At 46.5% G+C, this 27607-nt stretch overlaps 1 protein-coding gene across 1 annotated transcript; it reads right to left on the reverse strand.

Annotated features, from left to right (window-relative positions):
• Window positions 1-1424: 1424 nt before the first annotated feature.
• Window positions 1425-27319, reverse strand: LOC311123382 (dual specificity protein phosphatase 1-like; the record flags this gene model as incomplete). Its single annotated transcript, XM_084197653.1, has 6 exons — window positions 1425-1849; window positions 14968-15187; window positions 15692-15834; window positions 16706-17062; window positions 25828-25910; window positions 27216-27319. The coding sequence occupies 6 exons, from the start codon at window positions 27317-27319 to the stop codon at window positions 1488-1490; spliced, it is 1269 nt and encodes a 422-aa protein (XP_084053779.1). The 3' UTR covers window positions 1425-1487.
• Window positions 27320-27607: the final 288 nt, after the last annotated feature.

Here is a 27607-nt window from a genome sequence, read left to right on the forward strand (position 1 = left end):
AACCTGCGTGGTTCGGCGAGGCATTAGCGGGATTCCCTCAGGAAGACAGTGAACGAAGCTAAATTGTAATTTTAACTATTTTGCACTATGGCCTATTTATTGCCCTACCTCCATAACTTACTACATTTGCACACACTGTATATATATTTTCTGTTGTATTTTTGACTTTATGTTTTGTTTGTCCCATATGTAACTCTGTGTTGTTGTTTTTATCGCACTGCTTTGCTTTATCTTGGCCAGGTCGCAGTTGTAAATGAGAACTTGTTCTCAACTGGCTTACCTGGTTAAATAAAGGTGAAATAAAAAAACATGAGAAAAAAAAGGGACATTGAAAGTAATTAATGATTCCTGAGAGTCTATTGGTATCAATACATATGACAACTGTCTGTGAGTGACCAAGGGAGGGTTTACATTTTGTTAAGAGTTGTGGCAGGTCCAAAAAATTATTTGACTACAATCTCTTCTCTTCATCCAATTAAAATACTTCTAACTTCTTTTAATGGATTGACCCTTCCCCAAGTCACCTTCAGCCATTGACTTCTCTGTCTTTTCCTAGACTAGAAGTTGAGGGTATTCTAGGTAGATCTGTGGGTGTCATTTACCTTCTACAGAGGATGTTGTGATAACCATACTGACATATTGGTAGCGAGAGAAACTCCTTTCAAGGCGATGGGGCAGACCTGTGGATTTAACCCATAAACTGGGCCACTTGGATTGTCTCTCCAAAAGTTTGCCCTTTTGTCCAGTGATGCCAGGATCACTTCTTTATGACCTCTACACCAGGAAGGGCATCAGTGACCTTTACACCAGGAAGGGCATCAGTGACCTTTACACCAGGAAGGGCATCAGTGACCTTTACACCAGGAAGGGCATCAGTGACCTTTACACCAGGAAGGGCATCAGTGACCTTTACACCAGGAAGGGCATCAGTGACCTTTACACCAGGAAGGGCATCAATGACCTTTACACCAGGAAGGGCATCAATGAGGGTTCCATCAGTTCTAGAACTCAACGATTAGTCACCTGTAGTTGAGTGACACTGACAGTACAGTGGCAATGACCCTGGCACTACCCTGGCACTACCCTGGCACTACCCTGGCACTACCCTGGCACTACCCTGGCACTACCCTGTCACTACCCTGTTACTACCCTGGCACTACCCTGTCACTACCCTGTCACTACCCTGGCACTACCCTGTCACTACCCTGTTACTACCCTGGCACTACCCTGGCACTACCCTGTTACTACCCTGTCACTACCCTGGCACTACACTGTCACTACCCTGTCACTACCCTGGCACTACCCTGGCACTACCCTGTTACTACCCTGTCACTACCCTGTTACTACCCTGTTACTACCCTGTTACTACCCTGTTACTACCCTTTCACTCACTACCCTGGCACTACCCTGGCACTACCAGTATTGTGACAGTACAGTTCAAGTCCAGGCGAAGACAGACAACCCTCCATATGATCCTACTCTCCACCTTAGCAGCTGGGTGAGGTGGTGATGGGGCTGTGGAGGAAGGAGAGCTGTCCATGTCCAGCAGAGCCGTGGATGGGGATAGACACTGGGAAGTTAAAGACCGTACTGCTCTTCCCCAGGGCAGGACTCCCGGCCTCCGACAAGCAGGACGACGTAGCCAGGACCTGGGACTCAAACCGCAGCAGTTGGCCCATGAAGCTGAAGTTAGGACTGATGATGCTGCGCCGCTGCTTGACGAACTCGAAGGCCTCGTCCAGCTTCACGCGGTTGGTCCTCATCAAGTAGGCCAGACAGATGGTGGCGGAGCGGGAGATGCCGGCTTGGCAGTGGACAAACACACGGCCGCCTTTATTACGGATGGAGTCTATAGGAGAGAGAGAAGGAGAGGGGAGATTATTACAGATGGAGTCTATAGGACAGAGAGAAGGAGAGGGGAGATTAGTACGGATGGAGTCTATAGGAGAGAGAGATAAGGAGAGGGGAGATTAGTACGGATGGAGTCTATAGGAGAGAGAGAAGGAGAGGGGAGATTATTACAGATGGAGTCTATAGGAGAGAGAGAAGGAGAGGGGAGATTAGTACGGATGGAGTCTATAGGAGAGAGAGAAGGAGAGGGGAGATTAGTACGGATGGAGTCTATAGGAGAGAGAGAGAAGGAGAGGGGAGATTATTACAGATGGAGTCTATAGGAGAGAGAGAAGGAGAGGGGAGATTAGTACGGATGGAGTCTATAGGAGAGAGAGAAGGAGAGGGGAGATTAGTACGGATGGAGTCTATAGGAGAGAGAGAAGGAGAGGGGAGATTATTACGGATGGAGTCTATAGGAGAGAGAGATAAGGAGAGGGGAGATTATTACGGATGGAGTCTATAGGAGAGAGAGAAGGAGAGGGGAGATTAGTACGGATGGAGTCTATAGGAGAGAGAGAAGGAGAGGGGAGATTAGTACGGATGGAGTCTATAGGAGAGAGAGAAGGAGAGGGGAGATTATTACGGATGGAGTCTATAGGAGAGAGAGATAAGGAGAGGGGAGATTAGTACAGATGGAGTCTATAGGAGAGAGAGAAGGAGAGGGGAGATTATTACGGATGGAGTCTATAGGAGAGAGAGATAAGGAGAGGGGAGATTATTACGGATGGAGTCTATAGGAGAGAGAGAAGGAGAGGGGAGATTATTACGGATGGAGTCTATAGGAGAGAGAGAAGGAGAGGGGAGATTAGTACGGATGGAGTCTATAGGAGAGAGAGAAGGAGAAGGGAAATTATTACGGATGGAGTCTATAGGAGAGAGAGAAGGAGAGGGGAGATTAGTACGGATGGAGTCTATAGGAGAGAGAGAAGGAGAGGGGAGATTATTACGGATGGAGTCTATAGGAGAGAGAGAAGGAGAGGGGAGATTATTACGGATGGAGTCTATAGGAGAGAGAGATAAGGAGAGGGGAGATTATTACGGATGGAGTCTATAGGAGAGAGAGAAGGAGAGGGGAGATTAGTACGGATGGAGTCTATAGGAGAGAGAGAAGGAGAGGGGAGATTAGTACAACGTTCAACTTTGTTTCAATACAACATATTCAACTTAGTTATGGTGTAAGTGTAGGACAGTTGTGTAAGTTGCCAGATTCTGAAAGGTTTCTCTTGACTGTGTTAGAACACCGTTGGTCCTTTGTAGCTCAGTTGGTAGAGCATGGCGCTTGTAATGACGGCGTAGTGGGTTCGATTCCCGGGACCACACATATGTAAAATGTATATACACGTGACTGTAAAATGCTTTGGATGAAAGTGGCTTCTAAAAAGGCGTTTACAATATTATATATTACCATTACCTAGCTATTGTTATTCCAGTGATACTAACAAGTCTGTCGTCCGTCTGTCTACACTGTTCTCCTTGCTCAGTCAGTAGACCTACTAAACGCATCTGCGTGCTTCCCAGCCGGAACAGTTTGTGCACGTTTTTTGTTCGTTTTGGACTTCGGTAAGGGTTTTTTCGGCTGTTTGGGCAAACAAACATTTTTCTCAATGCAAGCCGAAGTTGGTAGCCGAAGTCTACACCCCTTTCGTCGGTGATTGGTCAGCAGTAGGGATTTCTTCAATAAAGTATTTGTTGTCATTCAGAGACGACTCGCTTTCATGCAAAAAAAATTCATTGCGAAATACTGCACCAAACATCTTAGTTAGATGTAAAATTGCGCGACTAAGATCTCCTCTGCAAAAACATCCAAATGAATGACAGATTTCTTGAGTTATCTTAGATTAACTCTGACTATTTTGAGGAAGTGTATACTGGCTACTGCGTCTCAAGAAATAGCGGGTAGCTACTGGTAACTTTTAGCAATGGTGGATAGTTGTTTCCAATGTTATTTCACGCTTAAGAGTACCTGTAATTAAGCCAGCTAGCTACCTACCATTCAGCTGTTTTTCTAACCTCATTATCTGAGGCATCAACGTTAGGTAGTTAGTAGCTACTGTACTTAATTACAGCTACTGATTGCAGAAGACAAATGTCTTCTTGTCTGCCACCCAGACAGCTGGCGTCGGGTAAGTTTGGCTTCATACATAGCTTGGGCTTTGTCGAGTAAGGCTTCAATTATGTATTTAGATTGTAGTTAGGTATTGTAGGTAGGCATCGTGGGCTGTTGTGGGTAGTTATTGTAGGTTAGCATTGTATTCGGTGGTGCCGAGTGTAGCATGAAGCTAGCTAGCTAGCTAACTCACCTCCTGGACTAGCTGGCGAGTAGCTATTAGCAACGGTAGCAACTAGATACAATATCCTTTTAGCCAGCTACATTTGTTCGCAGCGCCGCCGTTTTTCAAACAAAGTCAACACAGCAGCCATTGCAAGCTAGCCAACATGACCAGCTAGCTGTACTGTAGCAGCTAAATACAATATATTTGTGCTAGCTAGCCAACGTTTAATTATTGCTGCGTTATGAAAGGAACTAGACACGGACACAAATTATCTGTTTAGTGTGTTAACACACTATTGGTAGTTTGTTGTAACCAAGTATTGGTGCTAAACTGTGTGTTATTGGATGCTAGCATGCTAGTTAGCTATGGCGTCATAGTTAGCTGTCACGGTTCAGACAGACGACCAGAGGACCACAATTGCGTCACACCAGAAAGTTTATTAAAACTTAAGGGAAAAGGGAAGTAGGGAGTGAGTGAAGGCTCCAGGGGTAACAGGGATCCCGTCCAATGTGCTGGGTCTGTGCCCCCCCCCAGTGGCAGCGATGCGTCCTATGAAGCCGGTGGTGGGTGGTCCAGAAGTCCTGGGGGGGGGGGAGACACAGACACAACAGGGCGGATGAAACAAGGCAGCAGTACAGTTCAAGGGAAATCCAAATACGTAGTAGCAAGGCAGAAGGCTGGTCAGAGTTACCGGGATCGAAGAGTAGTCAGGAGTCGTTATGGCAAAAAGCAGGTCTGGATCTCCTGGGGCAGAAGAGTATCCAAACATCAGGCAGGTCCGGGAACACAAAACCAGGGTGAGCCAGAAGCGCGAGCAAACAGGTTCCGGGTGTGAGCTTTGCAGACGATCTGACAAAGGAGAGCTGAAAGACAGGGCTTTAAATACTGGGAGAGGTAGTGGGTAATGCAGCGCAGCTGGCAGAGTAATAAGAGCAGAGCAGAGCAGGGACAGGTGGAGCTAGTTAGGCTGAGTAGAGAGAGTGGTGAGCAGAGTGGAAGAAAATTAAGGTGGTAACCCGGTGGAGTGAGAGGCTCATGACAGAACCCCCCCCCCAAGGGACGGCCCCAGAAGTCCCAAGAGCAACACCACGCCGGGCGGGAGGAGGGGAGCCGGAGGAGGGCTAGAACTCCTCCGAACGGTCCGAGTGAACGTCCTCATCCTCGGAGGAAGCCGGAGGGCCGTGGTCGGGAGATGGGACAGGTCCCGAGACAGGATCAGGCACAGGACAGGAAGCCGAGCGGGCAGGACGGTTAGGGACCCCTCTGGGGCGGCCCCTACGGATTGCAGGTTGATCCGGATGCCGTTGGTGGAAGGCGGTGATGAGAGTCCTATCCACAATCCGACTAGCTGGCACCCAGGTCCTTTCCTCAGGTCCATAGCCCTCCCAGTCAATGAGGTACTGGAGACCCCTACCCCTCCGTCTGGACCGAAGCAGGCGGCGGACGGTGTAAACCAGACCACCATCGACGAGCCGTGGAGGAGGAGGACAAGGCGCAGCAGGGACCAGCGGACTCTCATGAATGGGCTTAATCTTAGACACATGGAAAGTGGGGTGCACCCTCAGGGAATTAGGCAGTTGGAGCCGGACAGCAGTTGGGCTAATCACTCTTATGATAGGGAATGGGCCAATGAACCGAGGTGCCAGCTTCTGCGACTCCACCCTGAGTGGCAGGTTCTTCGATGACAACCACACCCTTTGACCAACATGGTAGGTGGGAGCAGGAATTCTCCGACGGTTGGCCCCGGTAGTGTAGCTGGCAACGGATCTGAGGAGTGTGGCTCGGGCTTGTGACCAGGTGCGGCGACATCGACGGGCAAAAGCAAGTGCAGATGGGCAAGTAACCTCCTCTTCCTGGCTGGCAAATAGAGGAGGCTGGTATCCATAAACACATTGGAAAGGGGACATACCGATGGCAGAGCAGGTCAGAGAATTGTGTGCGTACTCCACCCATGTCAATTGCTGCGACCAGGAGTGGGGGTTGCGTGAAGTCATGCATCGCAGTGCCTTCTCGAGCTCCTGATTTGCCCGCTCTGACTGCCCATTGGATTGGGGATGGAATCCGGAAGTCAGACTGACTGTGGCTCCCAGCAGGTGACAGAACTCCTTCCAAAAAGCGGAGGAGAATTGTGGACCACGGTCAGAAACTACATCCTTTGGCAGTCCGTGGATCCGGAAGACGTGTTCCAGGACCACCTGGGCGGTCTCCTTGGCGGTTGGGAGCTTGGGGAGGGGAATGAAGTGTGCCATCTTGCTGAATCGGTCAACTATGGTGAGAATGACGGTCATGCCACTTGAAGGGGGCAGCCCCGTGACAAAGTCAAGGGCGATGTGAGACCAGGGACGTCTGGGCACAGGCAGGGGCTGCAGCAATCCGGCTGGGGGCTGGCAGGACGACTTGTGTTGGTTGCAGATGGGGCAGGCTTGGACGAATTCCCGTACATCCTTTCTCAGAGAGGGCCACCAGAACCTCTGGGCGAGCAGGTTGTAAGTGCGGGTGGAGCCAGGGTGACAAGCTAGGCGGGAGTCATGTCCCCACTGAACGACCTGGGACCTCAGGTTTTCGGGGACAAAAAGGCGGTCAGCTGGGCAAGTGCTGGGACCTGGCTGGTTACGGAGAGCTTCCAGCACCTGTTCCTCAACAGCCCAGGTCAGAGCTGCTACGATGCAGGGACTTGGCAGAATCGACACAGGGTCCTTGGAGGGGGTGTCATCCTTCTGGAATTGACGGGAGAGGGCGTCTGGCTTGGTGTTGCGTGATCCAGGCCGGTATGACAGAGTGAAATTAAACCTGGTGAAGAACAGGGCCCAGCGGGACTGCCTGGAGTTCAACCGTTTGGCCGTGCGGATGTACTCCAAGTTCTTATGATCGGTCCAAACGAGAAATGGAATGGTGGACCCCTCCAGCCAGTGACGCCACTCCTCCAAGGCAAGCTTCACAGCCAGCAGCTCACGGTTCCCTATGTCGTAATTGCACTCAGAGGGGGACAACCGACGTGAGAAAAAGGCACAGGGATGGAGCTTCCTATCCTCCGCAGCCCACTGAGAAATCACAGCACCAACTCCCACATCCGAGGCGTCCACCTCCACAATGAATTGCCGGTCCACATCAGGCATCTGGAGGATGGGAGCGGAGGTGAACCTCACCTTGAGGGTACTGAAGGCTTTGTCGGCTGCTGGGGTCCAGGTGAAGGGTTGCTTGGTGCTGGTTAGAGCAGTGAGAGGGGCAGCAACGGTACTGTAGTTCCGGATAAACTTTCTATAGAAGTTAGCAAACCCCAGAAACTGTTGCAGCTTCTTTCTGTTCTCCGGAACTGGCCATGAAGTGACTGCTGATACTTTGGCAGGATCCATTTGGATACTTCCCTCTGCCACTATGTACCCCAGGAAGGCCACTGTCTTGACGTGAAACTCACATTTCTCTGCCTTGGCGTAGAGGGAATTCTCCAGAAGACGGTGAAGGACTTGCTGGACATGGCGGGTGTGTTCAGACAGGTTTCTGGAGTAGATTAAGATGTCATCCAGGTAAACGAAGACAAACTTGTTTAACATGTCCCGCAGTACATCATTCACAAGAGCCTGGAACACAGCAGGAGCATTGGTGAGGCCAAAAGGCATAACCAGATACTCGTAGTGGCCTGTTGGTGTATTGAATGCGGTTTTCCATTCATCTCCCTCCCGGATCCGCACTAGGTGGTAAGCGTTTCTGAGATCCAACTTGGTAAAAACAGTGGCTCCCTGGAGCAACTCAAAAGCAGAGGTGAGCAGAGGCAGAGGGTAACGGTTCTTCACTGTGATGTCGTTGAGTCCCCTGTAGTCGATGCAGGGGCGAAGAGATCCGTCCTTCTTCCCCACAAAGAAGAAGCCAGCACCAGCAGGAGATGAAGATGAACGGATTAATCCTGCGGACAGAGAGCCATTGATGTAGTCCTCCATGGACTTTCTTTCAGGAGCAGACAACGAATAAAGACGGCCCTTTGGAGGGGCTGTTCCAGGGAGGAGGTCGATGGCACAGTCGTACGGTCGGTGAGGGGGCAGAGATGTGGCTCTTGCTTTGTTAAACACTTCTCTGAGACCATGGTAGCATTCTGGGACATTGGAGAGGTCAGGAGCGGAGTTAGTAGGTACTGGCCGAGGGGGTAGTGCGGCAGCAAGCAGGCAGGTTCGGTGGCAGTCCTCTCCCCACTCCCTGATCACCCCGGTCACCCAGTCGAGCTGAGGGTTGTGCCGGCGGAGCCATGGGTAACCCAGGATGAGGGGTTGGCCTGGAGAGGGGAGCAGGTGAAACTGGATAGTTTCTTGATGGTTTCCGGACAGACCCATCGAGACCGGGGCCGTGACATGAGTGACCGATCCGAGTAAGTGTCCGTCCAGTGCCCGGGCAGGAATAGGAGGTGTCAAACGGAGGTTCTCCAGTCCCAGTTGGCGTGCCAGCTTGATGTCCATTATGTTGGCTTCGGCGCCAGAATCCACCAGAGCAGCCAGGGTGTGAGTTGAGTCAGAGAGGCGGAGGTGAACTTGCAGCAGGGGTTTGCGGTCGGAGGACTGGATGGTCATTGAACTCAACCGGACTCCCCCTATGCCCGGTGAGCTTCGGCCCTTTAAAGGGCAGGTTACCACACGATGTCCATCACCTCCACAATAGAGGCAGAGGTTTGAGGTGAAGCGGCGCTGGCGCTCTGCAGGAGTGAGAGAGGCTCGCCCAATCTCCATAGGCTCAGACGGATCAAGCTGACCTGGGTGAGTGGCAGTAGATGACAGGAGCCCAGTCGGATCTCTCCGAATGCCGGTAGTAGGTGGACCTTGGCGCCCCCTCTCACGACGACGGGTCTGTATCCTTCTGTCGATCCTGACAGTCAGTGCGATGGCTTCATCAAGAGTGGAAGGCAGTTCATGGGAGACCAACTCGTCCTTGATATAGTCAGCCAAACTATGGAAGAACGCGTCCACCAACGATGGTGTGTTCCAAGAACTTCGTCTAGCCAGGGTTCGGAAGTCGATGGAATGGTCTGCGACTGTACGTCTGCCTTGTCGAATACTGAACAGTTCACGAGACGCCTCTGCGGTTGGTGAATCCAGGTCAAACACCTTCAGCATCTCCTCAGCAAACAGGTCGAAGGTTGCACATGCGGGGGTTTGACGTTCGAACTCTGCTGTTCCCCAGAGTCGAGCTCGGCCCGTCAGGTGAGTGATGGCATACCCAACTTTAGCCCCCTCCGTGGCGAAGGTCCTTGGCTGCAAGGAGAACTGAAGTCGGCAGCTAGTCAGGAATGGCCGGACCTGGGTTGAATCGCCGTTGAACCGCTCGGGGTTTCCAATCTTGGGTTCCGGAGCAGCGGCTGCAATGACCGGGGCAGGTAACTCGGGGGCAGGGCTGGTGGGCAGACTGGCTGGGGTAAGGTTGGTGAGGAGTTGAATGATCATGGCGAGTTGTTGTTGCTGCTGCTGGAACTGCTGCTCATGCTCGTCGGTTTCCATGTCGGGGGAGGTGTGCGCTGAGTCCATAATGGTCAGATCGTACTGTCACGGTTCAGACAGACGACCAGAGGACCACAATTGCGTCACACCAGAAAGTTTATTAAAACTTAAGGGAAAAGGGAAGTAGGGAGTGAGTGAAGGCTCCAGGGGTAACAGGGATCCCGTCCAATGTGCTGGGTCTGTGCCCCCCCCCAGTGGCAGCGATGCGTCCTATGAAGCCGGTGGTGGGTGGTCCAGAAGTCCTGGGGGGGGGGGAGACACAGACACAACAGGGCGGATGAAACAAGGCAGCAGTACAGTTCAAGGGAAATCCAAATACGTAGTAGCAAGGCAGAAGGCTGGTCAGAGTTACCGGGATCGAAGAGTAGTCAGGAGTCGTTATGGCAAAAAGCAGGTCTGGATCTCCTGGGGCAGAAGAGTATCCAAACATCAGGCAGGTCCGGGAACACAAAACCAGGGTGAGCCAGAAGCGCGAGCAAACAGGTTCCGGGTGTGAGCTTTGCAGACGATCTGACAAAGGAGAGCTGAAAGACAGGGCTTTAAATACTGGGAGAGGTAGTGGGTAATGCAGCGCAGCTGGCAGAGTAATAAGAGCAGAGCAGAGCAGGGACAGGTGGAGCTAGTTAGGCTGAGTAGAGAGAGTGGTGAGCAGAGTGGAAGAAAATTAAGGTGGTAACCCGGTGGAGTGAGAGGCTCATGACAGTTAGCTAGCTGAATAAAGTAAGTTGAGTCTATTCCTTGAAACATTGAACCGCTGTAGTTCACAACAATTCTAATTTCTAAAGTGGAAGTTGGGAGAGTTTTTATTCGGGTGGTTCAGTGAAACAATTATAGTTTCTGAGGTGGAAGTTGGGTGAGTTATATTTGGGAGTTTTGGTGAGGGAGGCCCTACTCTCTCCTTTCCCAGATGTTTAGTTCATTTCATTCCGATCTCCTCTGCATTATTGTAGCCATTTGCTACAGCCTGTCAACTATGCCTCTGCCTATCCCTGTTCTCTCCTCTCTGCACAGGCTACACAAACGCCTCACAACGCGTGGTTGCTGCCTCTCTAACCTGGTGGTCCCTGCACGCACCCCACACCTGGAGTTCCAGGTCTCAGGCAGCCTCTGGAACTGCCGTTCAGCTGCCAACAAGGCTGACTTCATCCCAGCCTATGCTAACCTCCAGTCCCTCGACTTCCTGGCGCTGACGGAAACATGGATTACCACTGAAAACACTGCTACTCCTACTGCTCTCTCCTCGTCTGACCATGTGTTCTCGCATACCCCGAGAGCATCTGGTCAGAGGGGTGGTGGCACAGGAATCCTCATCTCTCCCAAGTGGACATTCTCAATTTTTCCCCTAACCCATCTGTCTATCTCCTCATTTGAATTCCATGCTGTCACAGTCACTAGCCCATTTAAGCTTAATATCCTTGTCATCTATCGCCCTCCAGGTTCCCTTGGAGAGTTCATCAATGAGCTTGACGCCTTGATAAGTTCCTTTCCTGAGGATGGCTCACCCCTCACAGTTCTGGGGGATTTCAACCTCCCTACGTCTACATTTGACTCATTTCTCTCTGCCTCCTTCTTTCCACTCCTCTCCTCTTTTGACCTCACCCTCTCACCGTCCCCCCCTACTCACAAGGCAGGCAATACGCTTGACCTCATCTTTACTAGATGCTGCTCTTCTACTAATCTCACTGCAACTCCCCTCCATGTCTCCGACCACTACTTTGTATCCTTTTCTCTCTCGCTCTCCTCCAACACTACTCACTCTGCCCCTACACAGATGGTAATGCGCCGCCGCAATATTCGCTCTCTCTCTCCCACTACTCTCTCCTCTTCCATCCAATCATCTCTTCCCTCTGCTCAATCCTTCTCCCTCCAATCTCCTGATCCTGCCTCCTCAACCCTCCTCTCCTCCCTTTCTGCATCCTTTGACTCTCTGTGTCCCCTATCCTCCCGGCCGGCTCGGTCCTCCCCTCCAGCTCCGTGGCTTGATGACTCATTGCGAGCTCACAGAACAGAGCTCCGGGCAGCGGAGCGGAAATGGAAGAAAACTAAACTCCCTGCCGACCTGGCATCTTTTCACTACCTCCTCTCTACATTTTCTTCATCTGTTTCTGCTGCTAAGGCCACTTTCTACCACTCTAAATTCCAAGCATCTGCCTCTAACCCTAGGAAGCTCTTTGCCACATTCTCCTCCCTGCTGAATCCCCCCCCCCCCTCCTCTCTCTCTGTGGATGACTTCGTCAACCACTTTGAAAAGAAGGTTGACGACATCCGATCCTCGTTTGTTAAGTCTAATGACACTGCTGGTCCTGCTCACACTGCCCTACCCTATGCTTTGACTTCTTTCTCCCCTCTCTCTCCAGATAAAATCATGCGACTTGTGACTGCAGGCAGCCCAACAACCTGCCCGCTTGACCCCATCCCCTCCTCTCTTCTCCAGACCATCTCCGGTGACCTTCTCCCCTACCTCACCTCGCTGATCAACTCATCCTTGACCGCTGGCTATGTCCCTTCCGTCTTCAAGAGAGCGAGAGTTGCACCCCTTCTCAAAAAACCAACACTCAATCCCACTGATGTCAACAACTACAGACCAGTATCCCTTCTTTCTTTTCTTTCCAAAACTATTGAGCGTGCCGTCTTTAGCCAACTCTCTTGCTATCTCTCTCAGAATGACCTTCTTGATCCAAACCAGTCAGGTTTCAGGACTGGTCATTCAACTGAGACTGCTCTTCTCTGTGTCACGGAGGCTCTCCGCACTGCTAAAGCTAACTCTCTCTCCTCTGCTCTTGTCCTTCTAGACCTGTCTGCTGCCTTTGATACTGTGAACCATCAGATCCTCCTCTCCACCCTCTCCGAGCTGGGCATCTCCGGCGCGGCTCACTCCTGGATTGTGTCCTACCTGACCGGTCGCTCCTACCAAGTGGCGTGGCGAGAAGCTGTCTCCGCACCACGTGCTCTCACCACTGGTGTCCCCCAGGGCTCAGTTCTAGGCCCTCTCCTATTCTCCCTATACACCTAGTCACTTGGCTCTGTCATATCCTCACATGGCCTCTCCTATCATTGCTACGCTGACGATACACAACTAATCTTCTCCTTTCCCCCTTCTGATAACCAGGTGGCGAATCGCATCTCTGCATGTCTGGCAGACATATCAGTATGGATGACGGATCACCACCTCAAGCTGAACCTTGGCAAGACGGAGCTGCTCTTCCTCCTGTGGAAGGACTGCCCGTTCCATGATCTCGCCATCACGGTTGACAACTCCGTTGTGTCCTCCTCCCAGAGTGCGAAGAGCCTTGGCGTGACCCTGGACAACACCCTGTCGTTCTCCGATAATATCAAGGCGGTGACCCGATCCTGCAGGTTCATGCTCTACAACATTCGGAGAGTACGACCCTGCCTTAGACAGCAAGCGGCACAGGTCCTAATCCAGGCACTTGTCATCTCCCGTCTGGATTACTGCAACTCGCTGTTGGCTGGGCTCCCTGCCTGTGCCATTAAACCCCTACAACTCATCCAGAATGCCGCAGCCCGTCTGGTGTTCAACCTTCCCAAGTTCTCTCACGTCACCCCGCTCCTCCGCACACTCCACTGGCTTCCAGTTGAAGCTCGCATCTGTTACAAGACCATGGTGCTTGCCTATGGAGCTGTGAGGGGATCGGCACCTCTGTACCTTCAGGCTCTGATCAGTCCCTACACCCAAACGAGGGCATTGCGTTCATCCACCTCTGGCCTGCTGGCTCCCCTTCCTCTGCGGAAGCATAGTTCCCGCTCAGCCCAATCAAAACTGTTCGCTGCTCTGGCACCCCAATGGTGGAACAAGCTCCCTCACGACGCCAGGACAGCGGAGTCACTCACCACCTTCCGGAGACATTTGAAACCCCACCTCTTTAAGGAATACCTGGGATAGGATAAAGTAATCCTTCTACCCCCCCGCCCCCCCCCTAAAAAAAAAGAAAAAAAAAAGAAAAAAAACATATTGTAAAGTGGTTATCCCACTGGCTATAGGGTGAATGCACCAATTTGTAAGTCGCTCTGGATAAGAGCGTCTGCTAAATGACGTAAATGTAAATGTAAAGATGGACAAACAGTACTATTGCTGCTTTTTTCTAGTTTTTGAAGCGAAGGTCTGTTAAGGGAGTGTGGAGCACACTCGTTGGGTTCCCCTAGCTGACGTCAGCTAGGCGCCAGCCGAACTGAAGCATGCGGAAGCGTTAAGCCACAGCAGGAAGTTACCAACATCCTCTTTGCTCAGGCAGTAGGCCTACTAAGCCACAGTAGGAAGTGACCAATCGAAAAGTAGGTGACTTTCAGTTGCAAATCACCCTCCATAGTGTTGCTAACTAATGGTGTTGCTAACGGACCCATCTCAATAACCCAGGAAAGGGGTCAGTTAGACGGGGGGTTGGGGGTTGATCAGGGGGGTTATTCCCCAAGGAGAGGGGGGCAGAAGGGGACAAAGGGGGGTACCAAGATAGAGTCAGAACACATCATCCAATACATTAAGAAATGTATTATGATCATCAGACAAATGACTGTCATCACTGAACAACGATGTGACAACATCATTTACTTTAAGATTTGCTTTAAGATTTCTGTCAGTGTTGTTTTTTTGCTTGAGTGCCATTATCGCTGGCTAGACTAGCTTAGACCAGACTCCCGAGTGGCGCAGCGGTCTAAGGCACTGCATCTCAGTGCTTGAGGCGTCACTACAGACCCCCCTGGTTCGATTCCAGGCTGTATCACAACCGGCCGTGATTGGGAGTCCCATAGGTGCAGCGCACAATTGACCCAGCGTCGTCTGGGTTTGGCCGGTGTAGGCCGTCATTGTAAATAAGAATGTGTTCTTAACTGACTTGCCTAGTTAAATAAAGGTAAAATAGAGGGAGGTGGCAAAGACATGTTCTGATTGGTCCGTCTGTATTTTTCAGGCTTGTAATTGGATTGCAGATAGAACCTTAGAGCGCCAAGTTCAAATGGGTTTATGCAGATCGAACTTTCTAGTTATACTTTTGATCACTTAAAATCTAACTTCACAGACATATGAAAGAACCATTTAAAGATCAATTATATGTGAATAATTCATTTTTAGTCCCGAGGTGTTTTCTTACCTATCTACCTGAAGTTGAATACACTGACGGTTAGTCGCTCTGGATAGGAGTGTCTGCTAAATTACCAAAATGTAATGTAAATGTAATGTAAATGTAATGTAAATGTAATGTAAATGCTATCTAAATGTAATGTAAATGTAATGTAAATGTAATGTAAATGTAATGTTAATGTAATCTAAATGTAATGTAAATGTAGCCTAAGACAGTTAAGACACTCACCGATAAACTCTATGGCCTCGTTGAACCAGGAGGAGATGTCAGCCTTGTGGTTGTCCTCTACAGGGATACTCTTGTACTGGAAGGACTCTTCAAAGTGGTTGGGGCAGTTAGCTGATACGTTGATAAGAGCAGTGATACCCAGCATGTCTAACATGTCCTTTCTGGAGGCATGGTAGGCACTGCCCAGGTAGAGGAAGGGAAGGATATCCACTGGACCACCCTGGAGAGGAGGAGTGGAACAGGTCAGAAAACAGTCAACCACCAGCCCTAAAGAGTTAGGCTGTAATAAAGTTAGTCTAAGATGTCAAAATATATAGTTTGATGACACACTGACACTGTTTTGAGAGTAATAACGTGTCAAAGTGTTATTGGAGATGAAGATAGGAACAGAAACCAATGTCAAATCCAAGCCCCGTGTAGCTCAGTTGGTAGAGCATGGCGCTTGCAACGCCAGGGTTGTGGGTTCGACTCCCACGGGGGGGCCAGTATGGAAAATATATGCACTCACTAACTGTAAGTCACTCTGGATAAGAGCATCTGCTAAAATGACTAAAAAATAAATACAATAAAAAGCCTATAAATACTTATGCCTACCAGACAGGTTAGTTTAAGATGGCAGAATCTATTGTTTGATGACACACTGACATTGGTTTATTTACTATACAGGTAAAAGTGTTGTTACACAGTAATAACATACAAAATACACGTTTAAAAGAAAACCTACCTGGTCATAGAGAGCTGTACTGCATGGACTGCAGCCGGGGTCGGCGCTGTCTGGCCGGGCGCTGAGGGGCAGACTCAGTCCCTGTGGAGCTGACGGCTTGGTGCACATCTCTGGATACTCCGAGGAGAACGTGTCAAACCCACCTAAACAATGTCAAGATAGGACGTAAGGATACCGTCCAACAGTCCCGTCACCATCTCAGTTACAGGACGTAAGGATACCGTCCAACAGTCCCGTCCCCATCTCAGTTACAGGACGTAAGGATACCGTCCAACAGTCCCGTCACCATCTCAGTTACAGGACGTAATGATACCGTCCAACAGTCCCGTCACCATCTCAGTTACAGGACGTAAGGATACCGTCCAACAGTCCCGTCACCATCTCAGTTACAGGACGTAAGGATACCGTCCAACAGTCCCGTCACCATCTCAGTTACAGGACGTAAGGATACCGTCCAACAGTCCCGTCACCATCTCAGTTACAGGACGTAAGGATACCGTCCAACAGTCCCGTCACCATCTCAGTTACAGGACGTAAGGATACCGTCCAACAGTCCCGTCCCCATCTCAGTTACAGGACGTAAGGATACCGTCCAACAGTCCCGTCACCATCTCAGTTACAGGACGTAAGGATACCGTCCAACAGTCCCGTCACCATCTCAGTTACAGGACGTAAGGATACCGTCCAACAGTCCCGTCACCATCTCAGTTACAGGACGTAAGGATACCGTCCAACATTCCCGTCACCATCTCAGTTACAGGACGTAAGGATACCGTCCAACAGTCCCGTCACCATCTCAGTTACAGGACGTAAGGATACCGTCCAACAGTCCCGTCACCATCTCAGTTACAAGCAGCTGTATAGTGGCTATTTTGGCACAGTCACAGCGTTCACCTCATAACTGACGTAGGCCTACGCTACGGCACGTTTGTTGTGAGCCGTTCGTCATTACCATGAGTGCGTAATCAATATAGATATAGGCTACTATAACACGTTTATAATAAATCAAATTACCTTTGAGAAAGAAGACACTGGCTCCACACGGGTCTCGGCACAGAGCTGTCACGGCGAGCATTAGAGTCCCGTCATTCTTCACTTGGCCGAAGTCCAAACTCCGATCATCCAGAAACACCACCGACCGATACTCCCCTGAGAGAAGCCGGTTCCGCGTGTCCTCGTTGGGCACGATGTGTCCCACCCCCAGCCCCCCTCGGGCCCTCCGGCGGACTACAGTACTGAAGCGGACGTTGGTGGACCCGGAGATGTGAGAGGAGTTGAAGGAGAAGAATGAGCGGCAGTCCAGGACCAGACAGCCCGGGTCTTCCCCCTCCAGCAGCCCGCGGAGGGACACGGCATCGATGCTGGGGATATGGTATTATTTTATGTATCATTAAGGCACATGTAGGGAGATGCCAAAGGTAAAATATAATAAACATGTTTGATATTTTATAATCCAGATACATGCTTAAATAAGGAATATAGACATGTAGTATATGCTGTGTTTTAAATGAATGCATGTGTTCTTTCACAGAGGCTCTCAACAGTGTGCATTACATTAGTTCTTTTTTAAGAAGGGGCCTAAGCCACGCAGCCAATAGAATGATAGAATGAGAGGCTTCATATAGAAAAAAGCATTCATGACCTTTTGGAGTGGACATTGTGTGACAGCTGGACGTTGAAAAAGAAGGGTGGTGCAGAACTCAAATAAGTTAGGAATGTACGCATGTTTGTTCATTTGTGTGTATATAAGAGATCTCTAAGCCAGAGAGAGACAGATGTTCCATGGAGCAAGCTCGGCTTTGTTATGCAATAAAGTCTAATTCTTGGATGCACAAGCTCTGGTGTCTTGAGAGATATTTTTGAGTTGATTAATTATTAGTCAAATATTTCTACCACATAATTGGCGAGCTTTTGCCAGGAGTTGAAAAATAGGGATCAGAGACGGTATACATCTGCAGTTGTGAAACGGCTTGGACGGACCATACAAACAAAAGCGGCCGCTTTTAAAAGGTAAGCCAAGTTCTTACTTATATAGTATAACGTTTGTGTGGTCCGATCCGGGGCTCGGCAACATCTAAAGAAATACCAAATAGGTCTCTCCAAATTTAAGAACCAGAAAATTAAAGACTAGGAGCTTTTGAATTTAAGAATACATGTCGCTGTTGTTTGTCTGAACCGTCTGTTCAATTGATTTGATTCATTTGATTCATCTTGCTGATCGCTCTGTCTGGGTCATTTCGACACGGGCGGCTGTCCAGCTGGTTGAGCGATCAGACAATAACATGTTAAGTCCTGTGGATACCTCTCTAGACGTGTAGTGGAAGTGAATCGTCTTGAGGACTGCTTAGGTAGGCAAAAATCCTGTGTAATACCGCTCCTTTTTCTGTGTTGAGGAAGTGTAACAGAAAAAATAGGGCAGAATTTACAGGTCGCTTAGGAAAGCGTAGTAGAAGTCCAGGTGTGTCGAGGAAGTGTAACACCTAGGGGGCTAAATAAATAGAAATCCTGTGGATACCGCTTTGGAGAGCTAAAATTAGCACTCCAGAGGTCTGAACGGGCAGGTAGGGCATCATCCTGTGTTGTGGTGATGCCAAAATTAGGTAGGGTCGATCAGGTAAAAAAAGTTAGGTCATCCGGCGTAGGTGACACCATAAATTGGAGTAACACCGGTCATCCTGAGTAGGTGAACGGGTTAAATAGCTACAAGGGCTTCAAAATATTGAGAAAGTGTTAAAGAGTAGGTCTGCTCATCTCGTATGGTGAATGGGTTACTTGGGCGGCTGTGAGTCGTTCAACTGTCTGATTCATTTGGGCACAAGTGGCTGCTCATCTGTGTGAGTGAGAATAATAAGAAATCCTGCAAGTAAATAGCCTTTCTGTAAGGAAAGGAAATATATTTGAGGTTGTTTGAAGCTTCTGTCTGATGGAGAAAGGGCGTGCCCAATCTCACATTAGGAAAGAGAAGAATAAATGGTGCGTGGATATTCATTGACCAACTGAGTGTAGAAAATTCACGTTACCAGGAGGGGTAGAATAAAACCTGTTGGAGGAACAGGTCACGTGTACCGGTGTGGTCATATGACGTCTGTGAATTGTAGAATGATAATGTATTTTCGTTACGTGAACTAGGGGATGCAAGGAGCTTTGGCTATTATGCTGAGTGAATAGCACCAATTTATAGTGGGTTCTAGATTTGTTGAATAAACAAACTTATATTTTAAACTAAAGTAATGCAATAGGCTACAATTATAGCATTATCAGAAAAGGGCACTATACGCTCATCTGTGGTCCTCTGTAGCTCAGTTGGTAGAGCACGGTGCTTGCAACGCCAGGGTTGGGTGTTCGATTCCCAAGGGGGGCTAGTATAAGTATAATAATGTCGTTTGGAATAAGAGCATCTGCTAAAATGTTAACGGAGAGTACGTGGTAGTAATTATTAGTCATTGAATAAGGTTTTGCTAGATTAAACGAGTGACAAAGGTGGAATATGTCTATAAATAAATTGGATTGTGATAAATGGATGATTTCAATATATGATGGTAAACTACAGCAAGTGTTTGGTGTTACTTGTAGCTTACTTAGAAATGATAGATTAATAGATCTCATTCATTCTGTAATGGCGGGGTGATGGTTTAATTGCGTGGCTATAATTTAGGATGAAGAGAAATAGGATATAGTTTACGACGCATGGAGAAGTGAATGTCTTTTATGGTAATAGATCAACTGAACCAAACATGACGTTACTATGGAAATTTAGCATGATTAATGTTGTTAAGTTCGTTTTTAAACCCTATGATAGAGGTAAATGCAGAACGCTGTTTGAAAGTGTGTTTTATTGGGTCTGCTAGGAAAAATGGAAGAATTTCAATTTTTGTCTGTGGGTGTTAAACATTGGGGCTTGCTGAAACGTGAGAGTGCTATAAGGGACATTATGGTTAAGTTAGGTGTACAAGGATCGCGTATTTTGTAGTATTTTGTAGGAAGTCGTAGAAGGTTGAATATTATCGGCAGGAAATTGCTAGCTAGTTAGCGGTGAGAGCTAGTGCGGTTTTCGTTGGGTGACGTCACTTGCTCTATGAACTGGAAGTAGATGCTTTGTGTGGCATTGGTGGAGCGACGGGTAACGGTGCTTCGGTGGTGAATGTTGTCAATGTGTGCAGAGGGTCCCTGGTTCGAATCCAGTGATGGACAGAAAGCAAATCTTTTACATTGATGTGAATTACTGGTTTCATTGATAACATTATAGGAAAGATGTTGTCCTACCAATCCATGTTGGATAGGATAACATAGTAATTAAAATTGCATATTGGTGAATTGGATGTTTTATTGGTTTTTACTATAAATATAAAATAATTTGTCATCTGTTGAGGTACCATTATGAGGGAAATTAGCGGTAGAGTATGATAGATATTGTAGAGGGTAAAAAAAAAAAAAGTTAATTGGGTGATGAGACAGGTTGACTTGATGTTGAATGGGATTGTTTAATAGAAGTAATTATTTATATTTAGGAGAATGAGAATATGTTATTAGGTAGTATTGCTTTGTGGAGATGATTTACTAATGAAGAACATGTCTCGATAGTTGAATACGGAACGATATTTGATAATTGATCATTTTATTATGACATTATATAGGTTGTTTAAACAGCAGTGAGTTATGATGAAGTTTTATTACTTCAGTTAACGATAATTTGTTTATAGTACGTTGAACCTTGGGAGGTAGTTGTTGCTTTTGGCTTGATGGATTAAGTAGACATCTTTTTATGGGTTTTGGATTATGAAACAATAAGTTTATATTTAGAAAAAAAAAAAACATCAATGCAACAGTTTGCGACGTTAAATTACTAAAATGGGGTTATAGTGGAAGGTGTAGTTAACATAATAAAACGTGTTATTATCTAGTGTCTTCTAAGTGGGAGTTTCTTTTAAGGGTTGATGGAAGTCTCCTATAATATTATGTTAGGGGTAAGGTAGGACACGACGTATCAAACAATTTTAAATTGATGCTGGGGTTAATGATTGTTGACGAGATAGGACTGGGGATATATGTATGATGTTTTGTGTGTAATTACTATCTTTGGATTGTTTATTATATGTTAATGACATGTATACTTTCTCTTCCAGGAACATGGGGATTTTTTATTGGGAGGTTAAAAAAGTCTGTAGGCTAGGGTGGAACTAGTTAGTAAAATTAAGTAGTTTTATTTTTAGGTTGTCATAGGGAGCTACCACAATAAATAAGGCCTGGCCATTTTTGTTTGTTTATTGTTTTACTATATGGTGTTCGAATAACCACAAACAAACTACTTAGTATGAAATGTTAGTTGTATAGGATTTTTATTTCTATTTGGGTTTTTTTGATGGGATGGAAGTGAAATATCTTAAAGGGGCATACACATGTAATTTGGGTTTTATTTACTGAGGGATAAGTAAATATGTGTGATTTATTTTGAAAAGAGCTGTACTAAGGACTTACAACATTTATGAAAGGTCTTGATGGTTGTTAGGAGTAGTATACTATTGGATGAAACAATTCATTGAATAATTAGAACGCTGTTCTAATTAATCATGATGTGATGCATGTGTCCAAGGGGGGAAATTGGGATTACAGAGGTTTTAATGGTTTATTATGGTTTTGTGGGGAAATATGCAAGGTGTATTAAGGATATGAGCAGTAGTAATAATGTGTTATGGGTTAGGTTAAATCATTTTTGTTTTTGTGATAGGAGGCATGGTGTAGAGGTGGGTCTGTCTATGAGATAAGTGGACTACAACAAGCTGGAAGCAGGTGTGCTTCATAATCTCAAGGCTTCTCTTGACGGATGAGAGGACATGAGTAGCATACTGTGTCTCACCTAACCTAACAATGTTCTTAATATTTTCTTTTCATGGGTGAAGATAACTCTGCCCAACTGAGTAGGATAATCTGAGTATTTTCTGTGCCCTGGAGACTATGTGATGGCAAAAGACTACAGAAGAAAGAGCTGGAAAGACCCTATGTGGAGGGGCCTGTACCAGGTGTTGTTGGCTACCTTAAGGATGGTAAAAGTGGTGGAGACAGATACTTAGATTCATGTTTCCCACTATAGGAGTGTTCCAACCTCAGCCATTGGGTAGCATTGTTGTCTTTTGTGTGTGTCTGTGTTTGTGTCTTTGCAGCAGTAACTCTGAGCTTCCCTATGGGTAGGCTGATTGAAGGACACTTTTCACAGACAGATGTCGATAGATTGAGAGGGACTCTGGCTGATCCGGAGACCCTAGTGACGGGGGAAGGTTAACAACTGAAGTGACCATACACATTGTTGTCCAGGTTATACCAACGATGGTATGGATAGAGGGGAGTATAGGGTATCATCTTAACCATTGTACCAGAGTGAGGGAACTGATGATTAAGAGACTTTAAGGACCTTCCAGACCGCCGAGAGATTCCAGACCACCGAGAGATTCCAGATCGCCGAGAGATTCCAGACCACCGAGAGATTCCAGACCACCGAGAGATTCCAGACCACCGAGAGATTCCAGACAACCGAGAGATTCCAGACCTCCAAGACGCACCAGATATCCTTATCATTGACTTCTCTACACTTGACTAGTTACCTGAGAATAAGGGGAATGGAGTACTGATAATAATAAAGAGCAGAAGGAAAAGACACAGAAGGGATCACTATTAAAATACAAGGGTTAAAATATTATTGGTGTGTGAGAAACCAGCACAAAGAGTATGGGGAAGTCACATGGGGTAGTGTGACCTTAAGATAATGAAACAAAGAGACAGGTGAATCATAGAAATAAGGAGAACAGTCCAAGACCTAGATAAACAATTTGATGTAGTATTTGGTGTTAGATTTCCAGGGGGAAGTGTTATTGGAGTAGTTATTCCTTGGGAAAGTGCATTAAACCCTGTATATGTTAGAGCCATACCAAATACAGAAGAAAGGGAATTGAAGGAGCCGTTAAACAATGATTGATATAGATGAGTACAATATATTATATTACAATTAAATAAAGAAAATAGTCTAATATGCACCACATCTCCGTTTAATGAATTAACAGTAGTTCAAAATCTTCACAGTTACTAGGACTGTGTTATGATTCAACTACAACTTTTGTCATATAAGGAACTCGGAAAGACCATATTGGCCAGCAGAATGTTTGTAATATTTAGGAAATCCTAAATATAAACAATTTTATGATCAACCAGGATGAGGAGAGAAGTGTAAGCAATTGTTAGAATAGGAACAAGGAAAGGGAAACACCAGAGTAATGTCAAATAGAGTATGAGCAAAAATATAGGAATGTTATAATAAAACAATTGGGTTATATAATTTGGGAGAATTCAAGGGAGAATGTGAAACTAGGGGGTGTTTAAACAGATAGCCTTTGGAATACAGGGGCCCCTCAAAGAAAAATCTATCAGGTGTTAGATAGAAATGGGTATAAGAATGAGTGATGAAACATAATGATTTGTCATGTAGACAATGCTAATAGGGATGTTTTGGATTGGAAATTAACTCAACTGAACTGTTATGATCTGTCCTTTCCTGAGGTTGCTACGGATGGTGTCGTAATGCATTGCAGAGATCATTTGGCCCAGAACGGTGTAAACCTCAATAAAAAACAAAAATCCTCTACTCGGCTGAAAAGGAACAACAAAGGCGTTGAAGACGTTCCTGTCTGAACCACTTCTGCCAGGAGACCTGAATCCAGCATCAAATCAAAGCAATATACTGGTTTGCACATGGACAAAACAGGATGATAGTGGAGGTGTGGCGGTTCAGGTGTGACATTGGAATTGGGACATTGCTATGGGCAATCCAAGATGAGCTATGAAGCTATCTGAAGAACATAATGAAGACGCCAGAAGATTGAGTGCCGGTAGAGGAAGGGAGTGTTAGTTGAGGTAGTATGTTGATTAAGGAGGTATTATACACTACTAAATTTATAGTAATTTGGACAATGCATTGGGGTACTGATCTGTGGTAAATCTCGTTATGAGGAAGATACATTGGTCTGAATATATATTCTTATAAAATGTAACCACAGATGGCAAGGCTAAGAATAAGTATATGCACATGCTTACACTCATTTTATGTTATCTTTTGTTTTATTGGTTGGGACTTAAAAGTCCCAGAGGGGGGAAATATATAGATGATTTTCAAGTACATATGTTGTAGAATTAAACACCTATATGCCTTAAAATGTTTATGGATTGAGAACCAGTTGAAGGGTTAATACAGAGCAGAGACATTTATGTGTTTATCATAAACTCCCTGCAGATGGTCTGGGCATGTCAATGACATGTGATGGAGATACAACTCCTCGTGATGGCTGTGTGGAGATTGGAGTAACAATGGAACTAGTGTTATCATTTCTTTGTGCTTATGACCTTATGACCTGACACATGGCCACATGCACATAATCTCAAGGGCCAGGGAGGATGGTAAATGATAAATGTTTAAATCATGTTTAAGTATAAATGGATATGTTTTATAATGTGTTATGAAATGATAATGGTGAAACAGAATGAACATGAATGATACTTTGTACTCCAGATGCATGCCTGGATAGTGAATATAGTCAATACAGAGTGTGATTGTTCTTTAACGTACGTATGTACATAATTTTTTGAGTCATGCCACTAATAAGACACAGTGGCCCCACTTAGAGAAGCGCAAGTAGCCCTCATGAGCAGCCAACATGTGATACTGAAAGATGCTATTGATTCAGTTGTATCAATGTGTCTGTATAAAAAGGAGCACTCCGGTTCAGGACAAGCAGTTGTTGCTCCATGGAGCAAACTCGGCTTTGTTTTGCAATAAAGTCTAATTCTTGAATTCACAAGCTCCGGTGTCTTGAGAGATATTTTTGAGTTGATTATATATTAGTCAAATATTTCTACGACAAATTCTGTAAAAAAGATCCTTTGTGTACAACGAAAAACACAAAATAATGCATGCAGAGCAGAATTAGGCCGATACCAGCTAATTATCAAAATCCAGAAAAGAGCCGTTAAATTCTACAACCACCTAAAAGGAAGCGATTCCCAAACCTTCCATAACTAAGCCATCACCTACAGAGAGATGAACTTGGAGAAGAGTCCCCTAAGCAAGCTGGTCCTGGGGCTCTGTTCACAAACACAAACAGACCCCACAGAGCCCCAGGACAGCAACACAATTAGACCCAACCAAATCATGAGAAAACAAAAAGAGAATTACTTGACACATTGGAAAGAATTAACAAAAAAACAGAGCAAACTAGAATGCTATTTGGCTCTAAACATTGAGTACACAGTGGCAGAATACCTGACCACTGTGACTGACCCAAACTTAAGGAAAGCTTCGACTATGTACAGACTCAGTGAGCATAGCGTTGCTATTGAGAAAGGCCGCCGTAGGCAGACCTGGCTCTCAAGAGAAGACAGGCTATGTGCACACTGCCCACAAAATGAGCTGGAAACTGAGCTGCACTTCCTAACCTTCTGCCAAATGTATGACCATATTAGAGACACATATTTCCCTCAGATTACAGAGATCCACAAAGAATTTGAAAAGAAACCCAATTTTGCTAAACTCCCTTATCTACTGGGTGAAAAACCACAGTGTGCCATCACAGCTGCAAGATTTGTGACCTGTTGCCACAAGAAAAGGGCAACCAGTGAAGAACAAACACCATTGTAAATACAACCCATATTTATGTTTATTTATTTTCCCATTTGTACTTTAACTATTTGCACGTCATTACAACACTGTATATAGACATAATATGACATTTGAAATGTCTTTATTCTTTTGGAACTTCTGAGTGTAATGTTTACTGTTAATATTTATTGTTTATTTCACTTTTGTTTACTATCTACTTCACTTGCTTTGGCAATGTTAACATACGTTTCCCATGCCAATACAGTCCTTAAATGGAATTGAGAGAGAGAGAGAGAGAGAGAGAGAGAGAGAGAGAGAGAGAGAGAGAGAGAGAGAGAGAGAGAGAGAGAGAGAGAGAGAGAGAGAGAGAGAGAGAGAGAGAGAGAGAGAGAGAGAGAGAGCAATGAGAGTTGGGCTTCAAGACTATTGTATATAGGCTGGTGCCCTCTAGTGGGCAAACTCAGAATGATCACCAGGCAACACTGTAGATGGCACCTACCTCTCTTGATTCCCAGGTTCCTCAGCTTGTCATGTTCAGCATGTCCATTCTGAGCCAGTCTCAGAGACAGAGAGGCTCCTCTCCTGAAAGGGACAGAATGACCAAGCAAAAAGGGCTCTGGTCAAAAGTACAGAGTGCATTCGGAAAGTATTCAGACCCCTTTACTTGTTCCACATTTTGTTACGTTACAGCCTTATTCTAAACTGTATTAAATAGTTTTTACCCCTCATCAATCTACACACAATACCCCATAATGACAAAGCAAAAACAGGTTTTTAGAAACATTTGCAAATGTATTAAAAATAAAAAAACTGAAATATAACATTTACATAAGTATTCAGACCCTTTACTTAGTACTTTGTTGAAACACCTTTGGCAGCGATTACAGCCTCAAGTCTTCTTGGGTATGACGCTACAAGATTGGCACACCTGTATTTGGGGAGTTTCTCCCATTCTTCTCTGCAGATCCTCTCAAGCTCTGTCAGGTTGGATGGGGAGCGTCGCTGCACAGCTATTTTCAGGTCTCTCCAGAGATGTTAGATCGGATTCAAGTCCGGGCTCTGGCTGGGCCACTAAAGGACATTCAGAGACTTGTCCCAAAGCCACTCCTGCGTTGTCTTGGCTGTGTGCTTAGGGTCGTTGTCCTGTTGGAAGGTGAACCTTCGCCCCAGGCTGAGGTCCTGAGCGCTCTGGATCAGGTTTTCATCAGGGATCTCTCTCTACTTTGCTCCATTCATCTTTGCCTCGATCCTGACTAGTCTCCCAGTCCCTGCCGCTGAAAAACATCCCCACAGCATGATGCTGCCACCACCATGCTTCACCGTAGGGATGGTGCCAGGTTTCCTCCAGACGTGACGCTTGGCATTCAGGCCAAAGAGTTCAATCTTGGTTTCATCAGACCAGAGAATCTTGTTTCTCATGGTCTGAGAGTCCTTTAGGTGCCTTTTGGCAAACTCCTAGCGGGCTGTCATGTACCTTTTACTGAGGAGTGGCTTCCGTCTGGCCACTCTACCATAAAGGCCTGATTGGTGGAGTGCTGCAGAGATGGTTGTCCTTCTGGAAGGTTCTCACATCTCCACAGAGGATCTCTGGAGCTCTGTCAGAGTGACCATCGGGTTCTTGGTCACCTCCCTGACCAAGGCCCTTCTCATCCGATTGCTCAGTTTAGCCGGGCGGCCAGCTCTAGGAAGAGTCTTGGTGGTTCCAAACAATTCCTTCGACCTCATGGCTTGGTTTTTGCTCTGACATGCACTGTCAACTGTGGGACCTTATATAGACAGGTGTGTGTGCGCGCCTTTCCAAATCATGTCCAATCAATTGAATGTACCACAGGTGGACTCCAATCAAGTTGTAGAGTATAGCATTCTGGTGCTCAGGTTGACTAATACCTCATTGCCCCCAGTTTGCCCTTCTCTATGAAGAGTTCCACCGTGGTGGTGTCTCCATCTCCCTGAGGGTAGAGCCGTGCGTACAGCGACCTGTTGTCCACCATGTCTCTGAACCAAGACACTGACTGCTGGGTCCAGCCACACCCATCCACTGGGCGCACCTGGGATGAGAGGACTATCTTTTATTAGGTCATATAATAATACAGGAGACAAGTATAAAATATATGATCAGCCTACATACAGTGGGGAGAACAAGTATTTGATACACTGCCGATTTTGCAGGTTTTCCTACTTACAAAGCATGTAGAGGTCTGTAATTTTTATCATAGGTACACTTCAACTGTGAGAGACGGAATCTAAAACAAAAATCCAGAAAATCACATTGTATGATT

The sequence above is a fragment of the Coregonus lavaretus genome (genome assembly GCF_964263955.1).
Source record: "Coregonus lavaretus genome assembly, contig: HAP1_SCAFFOLD_348, whole genome shotgun sequence".
NCBI lineage: Eukaryota > Metazoa > Chordata > Actinopteri > Salmoniformes > Salmonidae > Coregonus > Coregonus lavaretus.